At 49.6% G+C, this 15,118-nt stretch overlaps 1 protein-coding gene across 3 annotated transcripts in view; it reads left to right on the forward strand.

Annotated features, from left to right (window-relative positions):
* Rps6ka1 (ribosomal protein S6 kinase A1) overlaps positions 1-3,742 on the forward strand; it is a 38,915-nt gene extending 35,173 nt beyond the window's left edge. For all 3 annotated transcript variants that reach the window (XM_085686731.2, XM_048434068.3, XM_048434067.3), the window contains 5 exons: positions 279-440; positions 633-709; positions 825-942; positions 2,372-2,509; positions 2,863-3,742. In XM_085686731.2, coding sequence (XP_085542857.1) covers positions 279-440; positions 633-709; positions 825-942; positions 2,372-2,509; positions 2,863-2,985 — 618 coding nt within the window. In that variant the 3' untranslated portion in view covers positions 2,986-3,742. The remainder of the gene's footprint in view (positions 1-278; positions 441-632; positions 710-824; positions 943-2,371; positions 2,510-2,862) is intronic.
* Positions 3,743-15,118: the final 11,376 nt, after the last annotated feature.

A 15,118-nucleotide genomic window follows, 5' to 3' on the forward strand; every position in this document is an offset into this window, starting at 1 on the left:
GCAGCAGAGCGAGTGAGATCGTTCCTCAAGTAAAGGTGCTTGCTGCCGAGCCTGACAGCCGAGTTTGATCCCCAGGACCCACAAGGTAGAGTGAGAGAATTGACTCCAGGCTGTGCCCTCTGGCACACCGCCACACCATCTTTAAAGGCGATGTACTGACATAGAGTACTTCGACACTTTCCTTCCTCTCAGGGTCCGTGTAACTTTCCTAGTCTGAGAGTTGGCCTAGGTCACTCGTACCTCCACCACCATATATTGACCGAGCCCTCTGCCCCTAGGTCGTCCATAGGGACCTCAAGCCCAGTAACATCCTGTATGTGGATGAGTCCGGGAACCCCGAGTGCCTGCGCATCTGTGACTTTGGCTTTGCCAAGCAGCTGCGGGCTGAGAACGGACTTCTCATGACGCCTTGCTACACAGCCAACTTTGTGGCACCTGAGGTAATTAGAGGCAACAGGAACACTTGTGCCTGCTTTCAAAGGCCCCGTGCTGTCTAGAACTGGTGTTCATGACCTTGACCCAAGGGAAGACCTATGGCTGGGACTGTTTCCTACCCTTCTGGGAACTGTTTGGTTGTTTCCAAATGCCCTGAGCCTGACTTACGTCCCTCACGTCCCCCCACCCCCGGCCAGGTGCTGAAACGTCAGGGCTATGATGAAGGCTGTGACATTTGGAGCCTGGGCGTTCTGCTGTACACCATGCTGGCAGGGTGAGTGTGAACTCTAGTCCCGTGGCCCTGCCTCTGGGAGCTGCCAACCTCCTAACCTACCCCCGGTGCCAGGATGGAGGCCAGAGGTTAAAGCTGGGTTCGGGGACTTCTCTAGATACACTCCATTTGCCAATGGGCCCAGCGACACCCCAGAGGAGATCCTCACCCGGATCGGCAGCGGGAAGTTTACCCTCAGTGGGGGAAACTGGAACACGGTCTCAGAGACAGCCAAGGTGAGTCTGGATGACGTCGCTAACCCTTCCATGTTCTGGACCCTAAGGGATGCAGAGAGCTGCCCAACCCATCCATCCCTATGGAAAGTCGATGCGGTAGGCATTACAGACCTGCACATCGAGGTTGGTCTCTTTGGCCAGACATGTGGGTACCTGCCTGTGCCCTGTGCACTGCCTTCCCAAACTCTCAGTATTAGGAAGTTTCTACCAAGAACCCCTGGCCAGCATCAGGCTGAACCTGTCACAAACAGCACTGCCTACACCAGTGCTGGAGGCAGGTACTGTCCCGTTTCTCAGAGGGACACTGAGGCTCGGAAAGTTTAGTGTCTGTCCGGGACACTCAAGCTCAGTAGAAGAGCTGAGTTTAGGGTTTTTAATTGTTAGAGGCTCTGTTGCTGTTTCAGGGTTGGGTTTGCTTCGGTCTCATTGTGTAATTTAGGCTATCCAGCGACCAGGTCTGTAGACTAGGCTGGCATTAAACTCACCCAGCTCTGTCCTGTTCTGCCTCCCCAGTATCGGGTTTAAAGGTGTGCCCCACCATCCCATGCCTTATTTTTATTTTTAATTCTATGTGTGTGTGTGGGAATGCACATATGAGTACAGGTGCCCGCAGAGGCCAGAAGGCACAGGGCCCCCTGGAGCTGGGTTTACATCTGTTGTGAGTCTCCTAGCGAGAGGGCTGGGAACTGAACTCCAGGCCTTGAGAGCGGTAAGCACTGAGTTTGTCTGTTTTGATTTTTACATTGAAGATGGTCTCTGCCAGGCCTTGCTGGCCTTCAAGCCTAGTAGCTGAGGTTGATTTTAAACTCTTGATCTCCCTGGCTCTGCCTCCCAGGTGCTGGGATTGAATACCTGGCATGCTTTTTCATGGATTTCCCTCTTTCTGTTCTTCATCGTCCTGGGGATGAAGCCCAGGTCCCCGTGCATGCCAGGCAAACTCCTAAAGCTCTCCGTTACGTTCTCACCCCAGGAACGGTCAAATTTGAACCTGTGTCTCCTTGATCCCCCCCCCACTCGTCTTTAGGCAGGTTCCACCTTTTCACGTAACTTTGCCGAAAGGGAAAGAGGAGAAAGACGTCAACCACAGTGCCTACAGCAACAAAGATGGAAGAGAAAGCTTCCTGAGCTGCTGCTAGGGGAAGGCTTTGATTTCTCTGTGTGGCTTTGGAGCCTGTCCTGGAACTAGCTCTTGTAGACCAGGCTGGCCTCAAACTCACAGAGATCTGCCAGCCTCTGCCTCCCGAGTGCTGGAATTAAAAGGGTGCCCCACCACTGCCTGTTTGCAGGGGCTTTTGTAAGGGCGCAGGCCAGAGATGGCTGGACGCGATTGCCTTCCAGTCCCTTGGCGATCAGTGCGGCACTCGGTGGGGCACAGCTGTCTGCCTCCTCAGTGCCCCACCCATCACCTTCCTGCCCACTGTGTCTCCAGGACTTGGTATCTAAGATGCTGCATGTGGACCCCCACCAGCGCCTCACAGCCAAGCAGGTCCTGCAACACCCGTGGATCACCCAGAAAGACAAGCTTCCCCAGAGCCAGTTGTCCCACCAAGACCTGCAGCTTGTGAAGGTGGCCATGAGGGCCTGGGGCTGTTGAATGTGGGGGTGGGGGTGGGTCTCAGCCCAGGGAGGTATAGCAAGGACTTGAAGTGGCAGAGCCAGGCAGTTCTGTGTCTGTGCCCGAAACCAGATAAGCCAAAAGACATAGCCCTGCCCCCAAGGGAGTCCCAGACTTACATGCAATAGTGTCCTCATTGTATTCTGTGTCCCAAGGAAAACCAGTGGCCGTAAAGTGCCACCAAGGCTAGGGACAGTGGGCCGGGTGGTCTGTGGGACCCTGGAAGGGGCGGGCCACACCCTGGGGTTCATGTGTTTCGTCTCTCTGCCCTCCCTCATGGTTTGATCTCCTACCCTCTCTCCTAGGGAGCCATGGCAGCTACCTACTCTGCGCTCAATAGCACCAAACCCACTCCCCAGCTGAAGCCGATTGAGTCATCTATCCTGGCCCAGCGGCGGGTGAGGAAGCTGCCGTCCACCACCCTGTGAACCACACTGCAGACAAACTCCTTGGAGGCAGAGTCCTTCTCAGAGGGAACGGGCCTGAGTCGCAGGACCAAGTGAAGTGGAGTCCTAAGGGCCCGGGAAGTAGCCAGCCCAGATCACCCGAGTGACTGTGTGAAGTGCCTTCCTCCCTAGCATGGACTCCTCTGGGCTCAGGCTCCGTGTGTGAAATCCACACTGTACAACTGTACAAACTGTACAAACTGTTTTCTAAGGGAGAAAAAAAAATGACATCATCTACCATGGATTTTTACAAGATCCATTTGCCTTTCTGGTCATTGCAGTCCCAGGAGGAGACAGAATCACATAGAAACCGTGATCAGCTTTGGGGGTGTCCCCTAAGCACCCCTCTGTTGGCCGTGGAGCCATCTGCACACACCTCCAGGCAGCCCAGTGTTGCCTCTTAGAGTCGCCCACTGGCTAGTCAGCAGAAACTGGTCCCCACCTCTCCGTTCTGTTCTGGAGTTCTAGAACCACTTTCCGCGAGGACGCCGCCCTATCAGCTCCAGGCACCAGCATCCGCATTGCCCTTCCACGGTGGCCCCTGCAGTCGGGTCGGACAGCCCCGTGGAGAGGAGGCAGAGAGCACTTTTTGGGCAGACTTCCTCCTGTCTGCCTCTGGACAGAGTTCACAGGAGACCAGGGAGTGGGCCACGGGGGACGAGGGCTTTTTCATTTTCTCAGCTGGTAACTCAGGGTTCATCTGTCCAAGGCCTTTCTAATAAACTTAAATCCAGTCGAAGTATGTCTCTTCTCTTTCTCATATTCCAGGACTTTGGCGGTGACAGCAAACAGGCTAGGGACAGTTTAGCCCTCCTGCTTGGAGCACACGTCATTTGAGGAGCATGTGAGAACCCCTCTGGCTCCATCCATATGCTCCTCCCAGGGGGTGCTACCACAGTGTGGATAAACACAACGACACTAACATCCGTGACAGATGCTGACCCTAGTGGCTAGCCCTAAGATGTCTGTCCCTCCCTTTGTTCTGAGAGTCCGACCCCAGGGCCCCGTACACTTAACCCTGTCAGGCAAATCTCCGTTTTATAGATGGACGACCGGCTCAGAGAGGGGCTTGCATTTTCTCATCAGCCATGTCGAAAGCAAAGCCTTGGGTCTTACTCCATAGCAGGGCAGAGGGACAGGTAACCCTAGGTCACCTTACTGACAGGACCGCAGAGGACTGAGTGGGGCCCAGAGGGAGACCCCTGTAGAGGACGAGCCACCCAGAAGTTGAGTCCTGGAGGTTAAGGAGGACCAGTGAAGACAGGGAAGACCCAGAAAGGGACTCAGGGCTAGTTAGAGGCTGGAGCTAGGAAAACGGCTCAGTCGGTCCAGTGAGAAGGCTAGGACATGCCTCAGAACCTCGAGTTTGTCAGCCAAGGCTGGGCAGAGGTGGGCCAGACTTGAGCATCTGACATAGACTAGTGGTTCTCAACCTAGTACCTTGGCCCTTTAATACCGTTCCTCATGTTGTGCTGACCCCCAACCATAAAATTATTTGTGTTGCCACTTCATAACTGTAATCTAGCTACTGTTAGGAATTGTAAGTATCTGTGTTTCCCAGTGGTCACAGGTGACCTCTGTGAAAGGGTCATTCCACTCCAAGGGGTCGTGTGAGAAGCACTGATTTGGGGGCTAGGAATGTTGTTGAGAGGTACAGGTTAAGTTTAATTCCTGACACCATAAAAATAAGACATGATAACATGGTCTATCTCGCTCCCCAGCACCTTCCTACTATAGCCCAGGCTGGCCTCAAACACTGTATTTTGGTACGGGGCTGTAGATGAAGCCACCTGGAAATACTAAGCATGGACGCTATCCCTGAGCCATTTATACTTTTCTTTCCTTTTGTTTTGGTTATTGAAGACAGAGTTTCTCTGTATAGCACTGGCTGTCCTGGAACTTTCTCTGTAGACCAGGCTAGCCGTGAACACACAGAGATCTGCCTGCCTCTCCAGAGTGGTAATATTAAAGATGTGTGTCACCACCTGCCAGCAATTTATACTTCATTATGGATACAGTGTTCTGCCTGCATGTACACCTAGACATCAGAAGAGGGCACCAGATTTCATTACAGATGTTGTGAGCCACCCTGTGGATGCTGTGAATTGAACTCAGGTCCTCTGGGAGAGCAGCCAGTGGTCTTAACCTCTGAGCCATCTCTCCAGCCCTACCATTTATACTTTTGAAAGTCACTGGCAGGAAGGGAAAAACAGCAGGTGGCTTGAACAGGCTGGTGGGAGGGCGGTGGGGAGGGAGTTAACAGCCAAGACATGCTTTGGAGGTAATTGTTGGAGAATAAAAAAGAGACTTAAGAATATCTCTTCAGAGCCAGTGAAATGCCCCTTCGGGTAAAAGTGCTTGCCATGCAAGTCTGACAATCTGCGATCAAGTTCCAGAAGCCACAGGAGAGAAACCCTGACCCCAGCAGGTTGTCCTGACCTTCACCTATGTGCTGTGCTCTGTGTACCCACGTGCACATACATACGTCAGACACAATCAAATAATTAAAAATTCTGAGTTGGTTGTGTTAGCACCGACTTGTAACCACAAGCTTGAGAGGTGGAGGCCGGAGGGTCGGGACTTCAAGGTCTCGATTGGTTGGTTGGTTTCTGTTTTAGTCTCGCATAGCCCAGGATGAACCTGTTCTCAGCTATGTGGTACCTTCAAAGTCAGCATGGGTTACCTGAGATGAAACACTATGAAAAAAGAAACTTCTAGGTTGGTATAGAAGGGAAGTTAGGGGTTGTAACATGACGGCCGGCTTGTTGAGGTATCTGTTCCCACCTGGTACCCCACAACCAGCAAGTCCCAGAGAAAATCAACCACACAGAGATCTCTATAAGTTATAAAGCTGATTGGCCCATTTGGTCAGGCTACTTATTAGCTCTTATAACATATGTTACCCCATTATCCTTATCTACGTTAGCCACATGGCTCAGTACCTTTCTCAGCTGGGCAGTTTACATGCTGCCTCTTCGGTGGTCTGCGCAGGAGTGGCGGAGGGAGCTTGCTGTTTTCCTAGAATACTCCCAGTCTCTTTGCTCCACCCCTACTTCCTGTCTGGCTTTCCCGCCTATACTGCCTGCCTGGCCAATCAGCATTTTATTAAAATATGATTGACAGAATACAGACAATTCTCCCACACTATTTCCCTCTTTTTTTTTAAAAGATTTATTTATTATGTATACAACATTCTGTCTCCATATATGCCCACATGCCGGAGGAGGACGCCAGGTCTTACTACAGATGGTTGTGAGCCACTATGTGGTTGCTGGGAATTGAACTCAGGACCTCTGGAAGAGCAGCCAGTGCTCTTAACCACTGAGCCATCTCTCCAGCCCCCCTCTTTTTTTTTTAAACAAAGGAAAATACCCATAGTTCATTTGTTGGGAATGTGGGCGTAGTATTTCAGGCTACTTCCTGCTGGTTGGGGGCGCTGATGATCTTATGGGGACCTAAAGAAAATTTAGAGTTATAATCAAGTCCTGACTGTGATTCTATAATCAAGTCCTGACTGTGATCAAGATCCTGTGAGTCTTGATCATCTCAGGCAGCAGTCTTGAATCTGTTCTAGATGTAGAACTCTGTCATCTGGGCCATCTGTTCCTATCGGAGATTTCTCAGGTGGTCTTCCTTTTTCGAACCTGATTTTTCTTAACTCAGAATGAATCCACAGCCTCTCATTTTCTGTGGAAACAAAAGCAAAATCTCTTCTCCAAAGTAACATACCTTTTGACTTCAATTTTGAAACCACGGTATTTTCAAAATGCCTATCTTGGGTTAGTTCAGCAGTATTTATAAACAAAAGTCTTTTAGCCGCTGTTGCTCCTTCCTCAACAATCAAACAATTCAAAGAGAGCATAATAACATACAGTATCAAGATTCTCCGTGTATTTTCCATCTTTATGTGACTTTATTTCAACCTCTATTTCTTTTATTTTTACTTTTAATTTTTGGCTTTTTGAGACAGGTTCTCTGTATACATCTTTGTCCTGGAATAACTCTGTAGACCAGGCTATCCTTGACCTCACAGAAATCTACCTGTCTCTATCTCCCCAGTGCTGGGATTAAAGGCATGTGCTACCACACCTTGAACTCACAGAGATCTGTCTCTGCCTCCCAGGCATTGGGATTAAAGGCGTGTACTACCACACCTTTTTTGAGGTCACAGAGATCAATCTACCTCTGCCTCCCTTGTGTTGGGATTAAAGGTGTGTACCACCACACCCAACTACTCCTTTTTTTTCTTTTTTACTTTTAAGAACTTTAACCTTCAGCCTGCATATATTTTTAACACATAGTAAACCATTTAGAGATTTTCTTCCTCTTTGAATCTCTCTTTACTGTATATCTCTCTTTTTCTGACCACACGAGTCTTCAATGGGTAGGACTAAAGCCGTAGCTTTGACAGTTAGATCCAGCCCATTCCTTAGCTTTCCAGCCTCATGGCTGAGATACCAGCCAGAGCTGTGTTCACTGCCACAACTCTATGGCGTTTCAAGGTCCTTGCCAGCAAGCAAGCTGCAGCATTCTGCTCACAGACCACACTCAGTCGGACTGCCTGTCTGAAAGAGTCAGAGTTTGTCCTGGCAGGACGGCCCAGAAAGCTGGCATTTTAAAACAGCACAGTTTTTTTCCTGCTACGGCTGAAAACTGAAAAGCATGCGTTCAGCTTTTCATCAACACCATTTAAGTGTTTTGTGGCAGGACCTTTTAATGAGCTGCAGGGTTTTGCAGCTAAAGCTGAGTCAGGAAGCCTCTCTTAGATGAGAGCACTTGCTTGCCTCTAGCAAGCAGAGCAGACCCGAGAAATTGCTGCTACCAAGAAAATATGCTTTACTCTAGTCTTTCCCAAGCTTTCTCAGGCTTTCTGTGGATTCAGTTATCCACGTGGGCGCCATATGTAGCATGAAGGCCGGCTTGTTGGGGTTTCTATCCCACCCAGTACCCCACAGCCGGCAAGTCCCAGATAAAATCAACCACACAGAGATCTCTATAAGCTATAAAGCTGATTGGCCCATTTGGTCAGGCTACTTATTAGCTCTTATAACTTATTTTACCCCATTATCCTTATCTACGTCAGCCACATGGCTCAGTACCTTTCTCAGCTGGGCAGTTTACATGCTGCCTCTTCGGTGGTCTGCGCAGGAGTGGCGGAGGGAGCTTGCTGTTTTCCTAGAATACTCCCAGTCTCTTTGCTCCACCCCTACTTCCTGTCTGGCTTTCCAGCCTATACTGCCTGCCTGGCCAATTAGCGTTTTATTAAAATATGATTGACAGAATACAGACAATTTTCCCACACCAAGGGGTGACCAGGTTTAATGGGATTCTTGGAGTTTTGTGAGAGGTCCCCTCTACATATGCAAACAGACACGAAGTAAAAGTCCTCCTTAGAGGCTGGAGTTCTAGTGTGAAGGGCCAGGCCTGTAATCCTGGACCTAGGAAATGAGACAGAAGAATCAGGAATTCAGGGCTGGCCCCAGGCTCCATTAGCAAGGGTTTTTGTTTTGTTTTTGTTTTTGTTTTTCCAAGACAGGGTTTCTCTGTGTGACAGCCCTGGCTGTCCTGGACTCACAGTTTAGACAACTCAGCTTTGTAGAAGGCTGGCTTCAAACTCACAGAGATCCACCTGCCTCTGCCTCCCAAGAGTGCTGGGATTAAAGGCTGTGCCACCACCGCCTGGCAGGTGTTAAGGTTTCTATAGCTATAAAGAGACACTGAATTTCATTCAAACCACCACAGTAACACATCAAAAAGTAAATAAGTCATATCTGTCCTAGGACAGTCAGGGCTACAGAGAGAAACCCTGTCTCAAAATAAACAAATACTTCTGTCTATTTTAACATCACTTGAAAATCGAGTAAGTGGATATGAATAAGGAGGGAGAAAGCCTGTGCAAACTTTGTTCTAGTTTCAACCAGATCAGGGCAGAGCCTCCTCCCCAACCCCTTGAACTCCCCAGACTCCAGCCCTATGACAGGGTCTTCTTAAGCACTGATTCTCTGGACTGAGCCCACTAACAGTGTCCGGTTGTAATTGTTGGAAAGTTCCTTTCTGGGCCTGGAGAGATGACTCAGTGGTTAAGAGCACTGACTGCTCTTCCAGAGGTCCTGAGTTCAGGTCCCAGCAACCACATGGTGGCTCATAACCATCTGTAATGAAATCTGATGCCCCCTTCGGGTCTGCAGGAAAACACTGTATACATAATAAGTAAGTTTTTTGTTGTTTGTTTGTTTTTTGAGCAGGGTTGCTTTGTGTAGATTTGGAGCCTGCTCCGGACCTTGCTCTGTAGACCAGGCTGGCCTAAACTCACAGAGATCCACCTGCCTCTGCCTCCCAAGTGCTGGAATTAGAGGCGTGTGCCACTGCTACCCAGCTAAATTTTTTTAAAGATTTATTTATGTATTATGTATACAGGGGCCTGCCTGCATGTATCCCTGCAGACAGAAGTATTCCCGAGGGAGCGATACTCTGAGGAAGGACTCACTCCCACCCCTGTATCTGCCACAGATTAGTGGGAAGCAAGCTGCAGGGACACACCCTGGAGGGCATGCCCTGGGTCACGGCAGAGGAAGACAAGGATATGCACAGACCTGAATCTCCAGCTTGAGAGGGTGTTTCTCCCCCAAGGACTGGACCAGAGTGCCTGGGTTCTTCTTCACGATTCCCAAACAATGAAAGGAACTCATTTTACAGGGAAAAAAGAAGATAGAGGACAACAGTGGTGGCACACACCTTTAATCCTAGCACTCAGGAGGCAGAGGCAGGCGGATCTCTGAGTTTGAGACCACCCTGGTCAACAGGAGCTAGTTCTAGGACAGCCAGAACTACACAAAGAAACCCTGTCTTGAAAAAACAAAAATAGGTAGGTAGATAGATAGATAGTTGCCCTGTTGCCTGGGCCACACACATTGATGATGGTTTGGCAAAGTCAAGGAGGTTCCCGTTCTCACAGGGGGATGTCGGGAAGCACTGTCACGTTTCCTTCGGATCAGATATTCATTCTCATGCAGTATACACTTTTAAAGGTTTATCTATTTATGTGTACAGGTGCTTTCATCTGCATGTACATCTGCACACCAGAAGGGGGCACTGGAATTCATGAGACTGCAGTTATAGATGGTTGTGAGCGCTGAGAATTGAACTCAGGACCTATGGAAGATCGACCAAGTGCTCTTAACCCTGAGCCATCTCTCCAGCCTCTGGAGACTCATTCGCAATTGCTGTCCTGCACATCGGGATCTCTGAGCATCTTTTCTTTCTTTTTTAAAAAGGTGTATATAGGCTGGAGAGATGGCTCAGTGGTTAAGAGCACTGACTGTTCTTCCAGAGGACCTGGGTTTGATTCCCAGCACCCACATGGCAGCTCACAACTGTCTTTAAGTCCAAGCTCTGCCAGTTTCACATAGACATACAAGCAGGCAAACAGCAATGCAAATAAAATAAAAATAAATAAATAAAGGTGTGTATGTATGTGCCTTCTCTGGTTTGTGTGCACACGTGTGTGCAGGTACCTATGGAGGGCGCCAGATTCCCTGGAACTGGAGTTACAGTTTCCAGTTGCCTGATGTGGATCCTGGAAACCAAACTCAGGCCCTCCAGAAGAGCAGCAGAACGTGCTCCTAACTGCTGAGCCATCTCTCCCGCCCCATGGACCCTGAGCACTTCTTCCGTTTTGTGCGTTTGTGTACCATGCTTTCCAGGAATACCTTAGAAATAGTCCCCATCAAAGGAAGAGCTGGCTTCCTGCCCGTGTCAAACATCCAAACATGCAGGACCTCGACACAGACATTTAAGCCCTTCACTCGACTCTGTAGCAGCAGGTCTGTGGCTTGGCCATTTGCTGAAGAACTGTCAGCGGTGTGATCCACCGAGCCCCACCTCCCACTAGGCAGGGCACTGATGCCCCACTCAGAGCTGAAGCAATCTCAGAGGGCTGAGGCGGTTCAGTTGGTAGAGCGCGTGTGTCGCGTTCACAGGTCTGGGTTCCATCTCGGACACTGGAAAACCAACTGTGGTCGTTTCACCCATAAACCCAACACTCTGGAAGTAAAGGTAGGAGGCTCAGGGTTCAAGGTCATCCTCAGCCACAGAGCAAATTTGAGGCCAGCCTGACTCATAAAGAAGAGAAAAAAAAATCCAGATAGTCTCATGAGGGAGGTATTTTTGATGTTAGAAGGAGGAAATTGAGGTCAAGTGAGGAAGCATACCCACAGTGTTCAAGCAAGGAAGTGGCTAGGTTACTTTTTTTAAAAAACATTTATTTATTGTATGTGTCCCTTTATGTGTGTGGGCACACATGCCATAGCAAGTAAGTGGAGGTCAGAGGGCACCACACAGAAGTTGGCTTTCTCGTGGTGTGTGGTTCTGGGAACCAAATTCAGGCCATTAGGCTTGGTGGCAAGGACCTTCATTTGCCAAACCATCTCATCAGCCCCATTTTTTGTTTTGTTCGTTTTTGAGAAAGAGAATATTTCCTATTGCCAGGAAGGCCTCTATGTTGCTCACTCTCGTCTTGAACTTCTGGGTTCAGAAATCCTCCTGTCTCAGGTACACCATACTGTGCCAGTGAGGGAGGTTTTGAGCCTAAGTCCGTCTTGCCCCAAAACTCAAAGGTGTCCTATATTTGATCCGTATTCAAAGGCTAAATTTCAACTCATAATGACTCATAAAAGCCTACAGTTAAAAGGGCCTTAAAGGCCTCGACCCAACCCTTGCCTCCACAGGAAGCCCCTTCAGATAGAAAACCAGGCCTCGATTAAATATCATCAGTAGTGGAGACTCCACCACACCACAGGGTAGTCCCCACACCCATGGAAAGTTCCTCCGCTCAGAGCTGAGATTTTCTGAGTAAATATTTTCTTCTTGAAATGGAGAGAGGGGTTCCCCACTAGCTCTGGGGGACTCAGGGAAAAATGACAAAGGAGAGAAACCTCACTGGGTGTTGCACCTTCAGTGACGGTAGCAGCCACAAGCCACAGGCAGAGGGGTGGCACTAAGACTGTGAAGGGAAAAGGGGGGTATGAGGGCTCGGGTCCAGAACCCCAGAGCCCCAGGACCCCTGCAGTGCCCCCTTTCCTGTCCCCTCCTGCCCAGTCCATCAAAGAAGGGACAATGGGCAGACACAACCCAGACACCGAGTCAATTGGATCTGTGACATCCTCAAATGCCAAATGAAAGTATAGGGTAGTTTTCTTATTCCTGTGTGTGTGTGTGTGTGTGTGTGTGTGTGTGTGCACGCACACGTACATACACTCAAGCCAGAGAACAACTTTCAGCAGCATCTTCAGAAATGCTGTTCACTTTGAGACAGGCAAGTCCCATGGCCCAGAACTCATTAGACTAGCTGGCCCCAAGAGCCAGAACCTCCTCTCTCTGCCTCCTGAGCCCCAAAATTTTCATGTGAATTCCGGGATTTGAACTGGGTTTGCAAAAGGGAGCTTTACCAAGCCAACCCCTGCCCTGACACAGTTGTGAGCACGGAAGAATAAGGAAGCTGCCGGGAGGACGAGGAGTCTGGAGCAGTGGTTGCCGAGGCAGCGTCAGCTGTTCAGTTTGGTTGAGATTTGTGTATTTATTTTGAGTCTCAAGGTGCTAGGCTGGCCTCCAACTTTCTAGGTAGTCAAGGATGTTCTCAAACTTCTGATCCTTCCCAAGTGCTGGGGTACAGTGCCACCGCATGAACTCTGGCCTTGCTGTATAAATCTTTGGTAGTGGGGAGGGGTTGACTGAAGGCCGCACACATGCTAAGAAACTCTACCATTTCAAGTACGAGCAGTCTTGGTTTACACCCCAACTTTTGGCCACTGGCCAGCAGATCTTGGGTAGTCCTTTGACATCTCTGCCTTGATTTCCCCATCCTTCTTTTTTGTTCTTTTGGTTTTTCAAGACAGGGTTTCTTTGTGTAACAGCCCTAGCTGTCATGGAACTCACTTTGTAGACCAGGCTGGCCTCGAACTCACAGAGATCTGCTTGCCTCTTTGGTAGGATTAAAGGCCTGTGCCACCACCACCCAGCTGTGCCTTTTTTTTTTTTTTTTAAAGTAGGTGACCCAAGATCACTCAGGCTAACTAACACGTGTTCACTGCCACCCTCCTTCCTCACATACTCCGACCTCCTAACTCAGGCTCCTTCCTCATCCCAAACTAGAAGAGCAAAACCACATCCAAGGCGTGGAGAGAAGCCAGCTTCTCTGAAGGACCCGAACCCCGGGGAGCAGAGGGAACCTTCCCCGAGGCCTTCACTCTTTCCCTTCCTACCCAGAACTGAGCTATAACTCATGTGTGTGACTCAATCCGAGACTGCTTTTTGTAAGTCATTTCCTCTGTCTCTTCTGAGGCTCCACACCTGCCCCAAAGGCTGTAGGCTTGAGAAATCAAGAGGCAGATGACACATTCTGACCTGGGCATGAAGCTTGCCTCTGGGACAGGTCAGGGTCACTCATCCATGGCAAAAATCCTTTTCCCTGGGGCTGAATTTAGCTGGCCCCAGTTCCTCCTACTAGTGGTCAGGGACTTCAGGGGGCGTCCAGCTAGAAACGTTGAGGACTGAGTGGGGGGTTCATAAGGGCACAAATAAGGCTGAGTCTCACTCGGCCATCATTAGCTGAATATTCTTAAACAGTCACCCGGCCTGTAAGTCTCAGTTCTTACCTCTAGTGCAAAGCCTCTTCAGAGAGAATGGGGGCTTCAGAAAGAATATAGACAGACCTGGTGGCTCAGGACTGTAGTCCAAGCTACCTGGAAGGCTGAGACGGGAAGACTCAAGTTCCAAGTTATCTTGACCAACTTAGTTGACTGTCTCAAGCTAAAAAGTAAAAATGGGACTGGGGACACTGCTCAGCAGTAGAGCCCTTACTGGCCTAGCACATGCCAGGACGTAGGTTCAATCCCCGGGACTGGAAAACAAATGAATGAGAGTTAAGGCTCTGGGCATGTGACCATGGGCAGAAGAAATGGGGACACGGAAGCCTCATGGCTTATTCTCAGTTACGAATGCCCAGTCTTAGCTTGGCTTGTGTCTTGCCAGCTTTTCTTAAATTATCCCGACTACCTTTTGCCCCTGGGCTTTTATCTTTCTCAAATTCTGTGTATCTTACTTTCCTTCTTGCTCCATGGCCGGCTGTGCAGCTGGGTAACCGGCCCCCGATTCCTCCTCTCCTGTTCCCTTGCTCTTCTTTCTCCTGGGTTCTCCTCCTATTTGTCCTCTCTGCCTGCCAGCCCCGCCTACCCTTGCTTCTGCCTCGCTATTGGCCGTTCATCTCTTTATTAGGGCCATCAGGTGTTTTAGACAGGCACAGTAACAGCGTCACAGAGTTAAACAAATGCAGCGTAGACAAAAGTCACACACCTGAAAATAGTATTCCCCAACAGCTGGGTGTGAAATTGGTGCCATAATCCTAGTCTTTGGGAGGTAGCGGCAGGGGGATCAGGAGTTCAAGGCTGTCCTTGGCTACATAGCTAGTTTGAGATCGGTCCACACTAAATGAGATCCTGGCTATCAAACAACAGGTTGTTGTTGAACAATAACAACAAATAAGCAAACGGAAAAAAACGAACGTCTGCCGAGAGTGGTGGCCCAGGCCTTGATCCCCAGAACTCAAGAGGCAGAGGCAGGAGGAGTGAGTCTGAGGTCAGCCAAACTATAGTTTGCTTGTGGACTATGCTTGTGTTGAACTCACAGAGATCCACCTATCTTTGCTTCTCAAGTGCAGGATTAAAGATGTGTCATATGATGCTTGGTGAGACAGGGGTTTGAAGTACACTAGGTAGACCAAGCCAACCTTGAGCCTGCTATGCACGCCTGCCTAGCCTCAAACTCACCATTCTCCTGCCTCGGTCTTTTGAGTGCTGGAATCATGGACATGTCTCACAACATCCAGGTAAAACCAGAGTTCTGAAGGAAGCCTGCTTCTGGGGCTGGAACTGAAAATCTGACCAAAAAGCCTTTCTGTTGCTGGGTCTCAAAGAGAAGTTCTACCGGGAATATGGGCTATGCTGCCAGGTCACCTCCAGGGGGCGCTGGTGAGCTGCCCACCAGTCAATAGCACCCAGTTCTTCCCACCTCCCTTGGACAAAGGATTCTCTTCATAAACTCTCACTGAGGCTGACAGACC

The sequence above is a fragment of the Myodes glareolus genome, chromosome 3 (genome assembly GCF_982192425.1).
Source record: "Myodes glareolus chromosome 3, mMyoGla1.1, whole genome shotgun sequence".
NCBI classification, from domain to species: Eukaryota; Metazoa; Chordata; class Mammalia; order Rodentia; family Cricetidae; genus Myodes; species Myodes glareolus.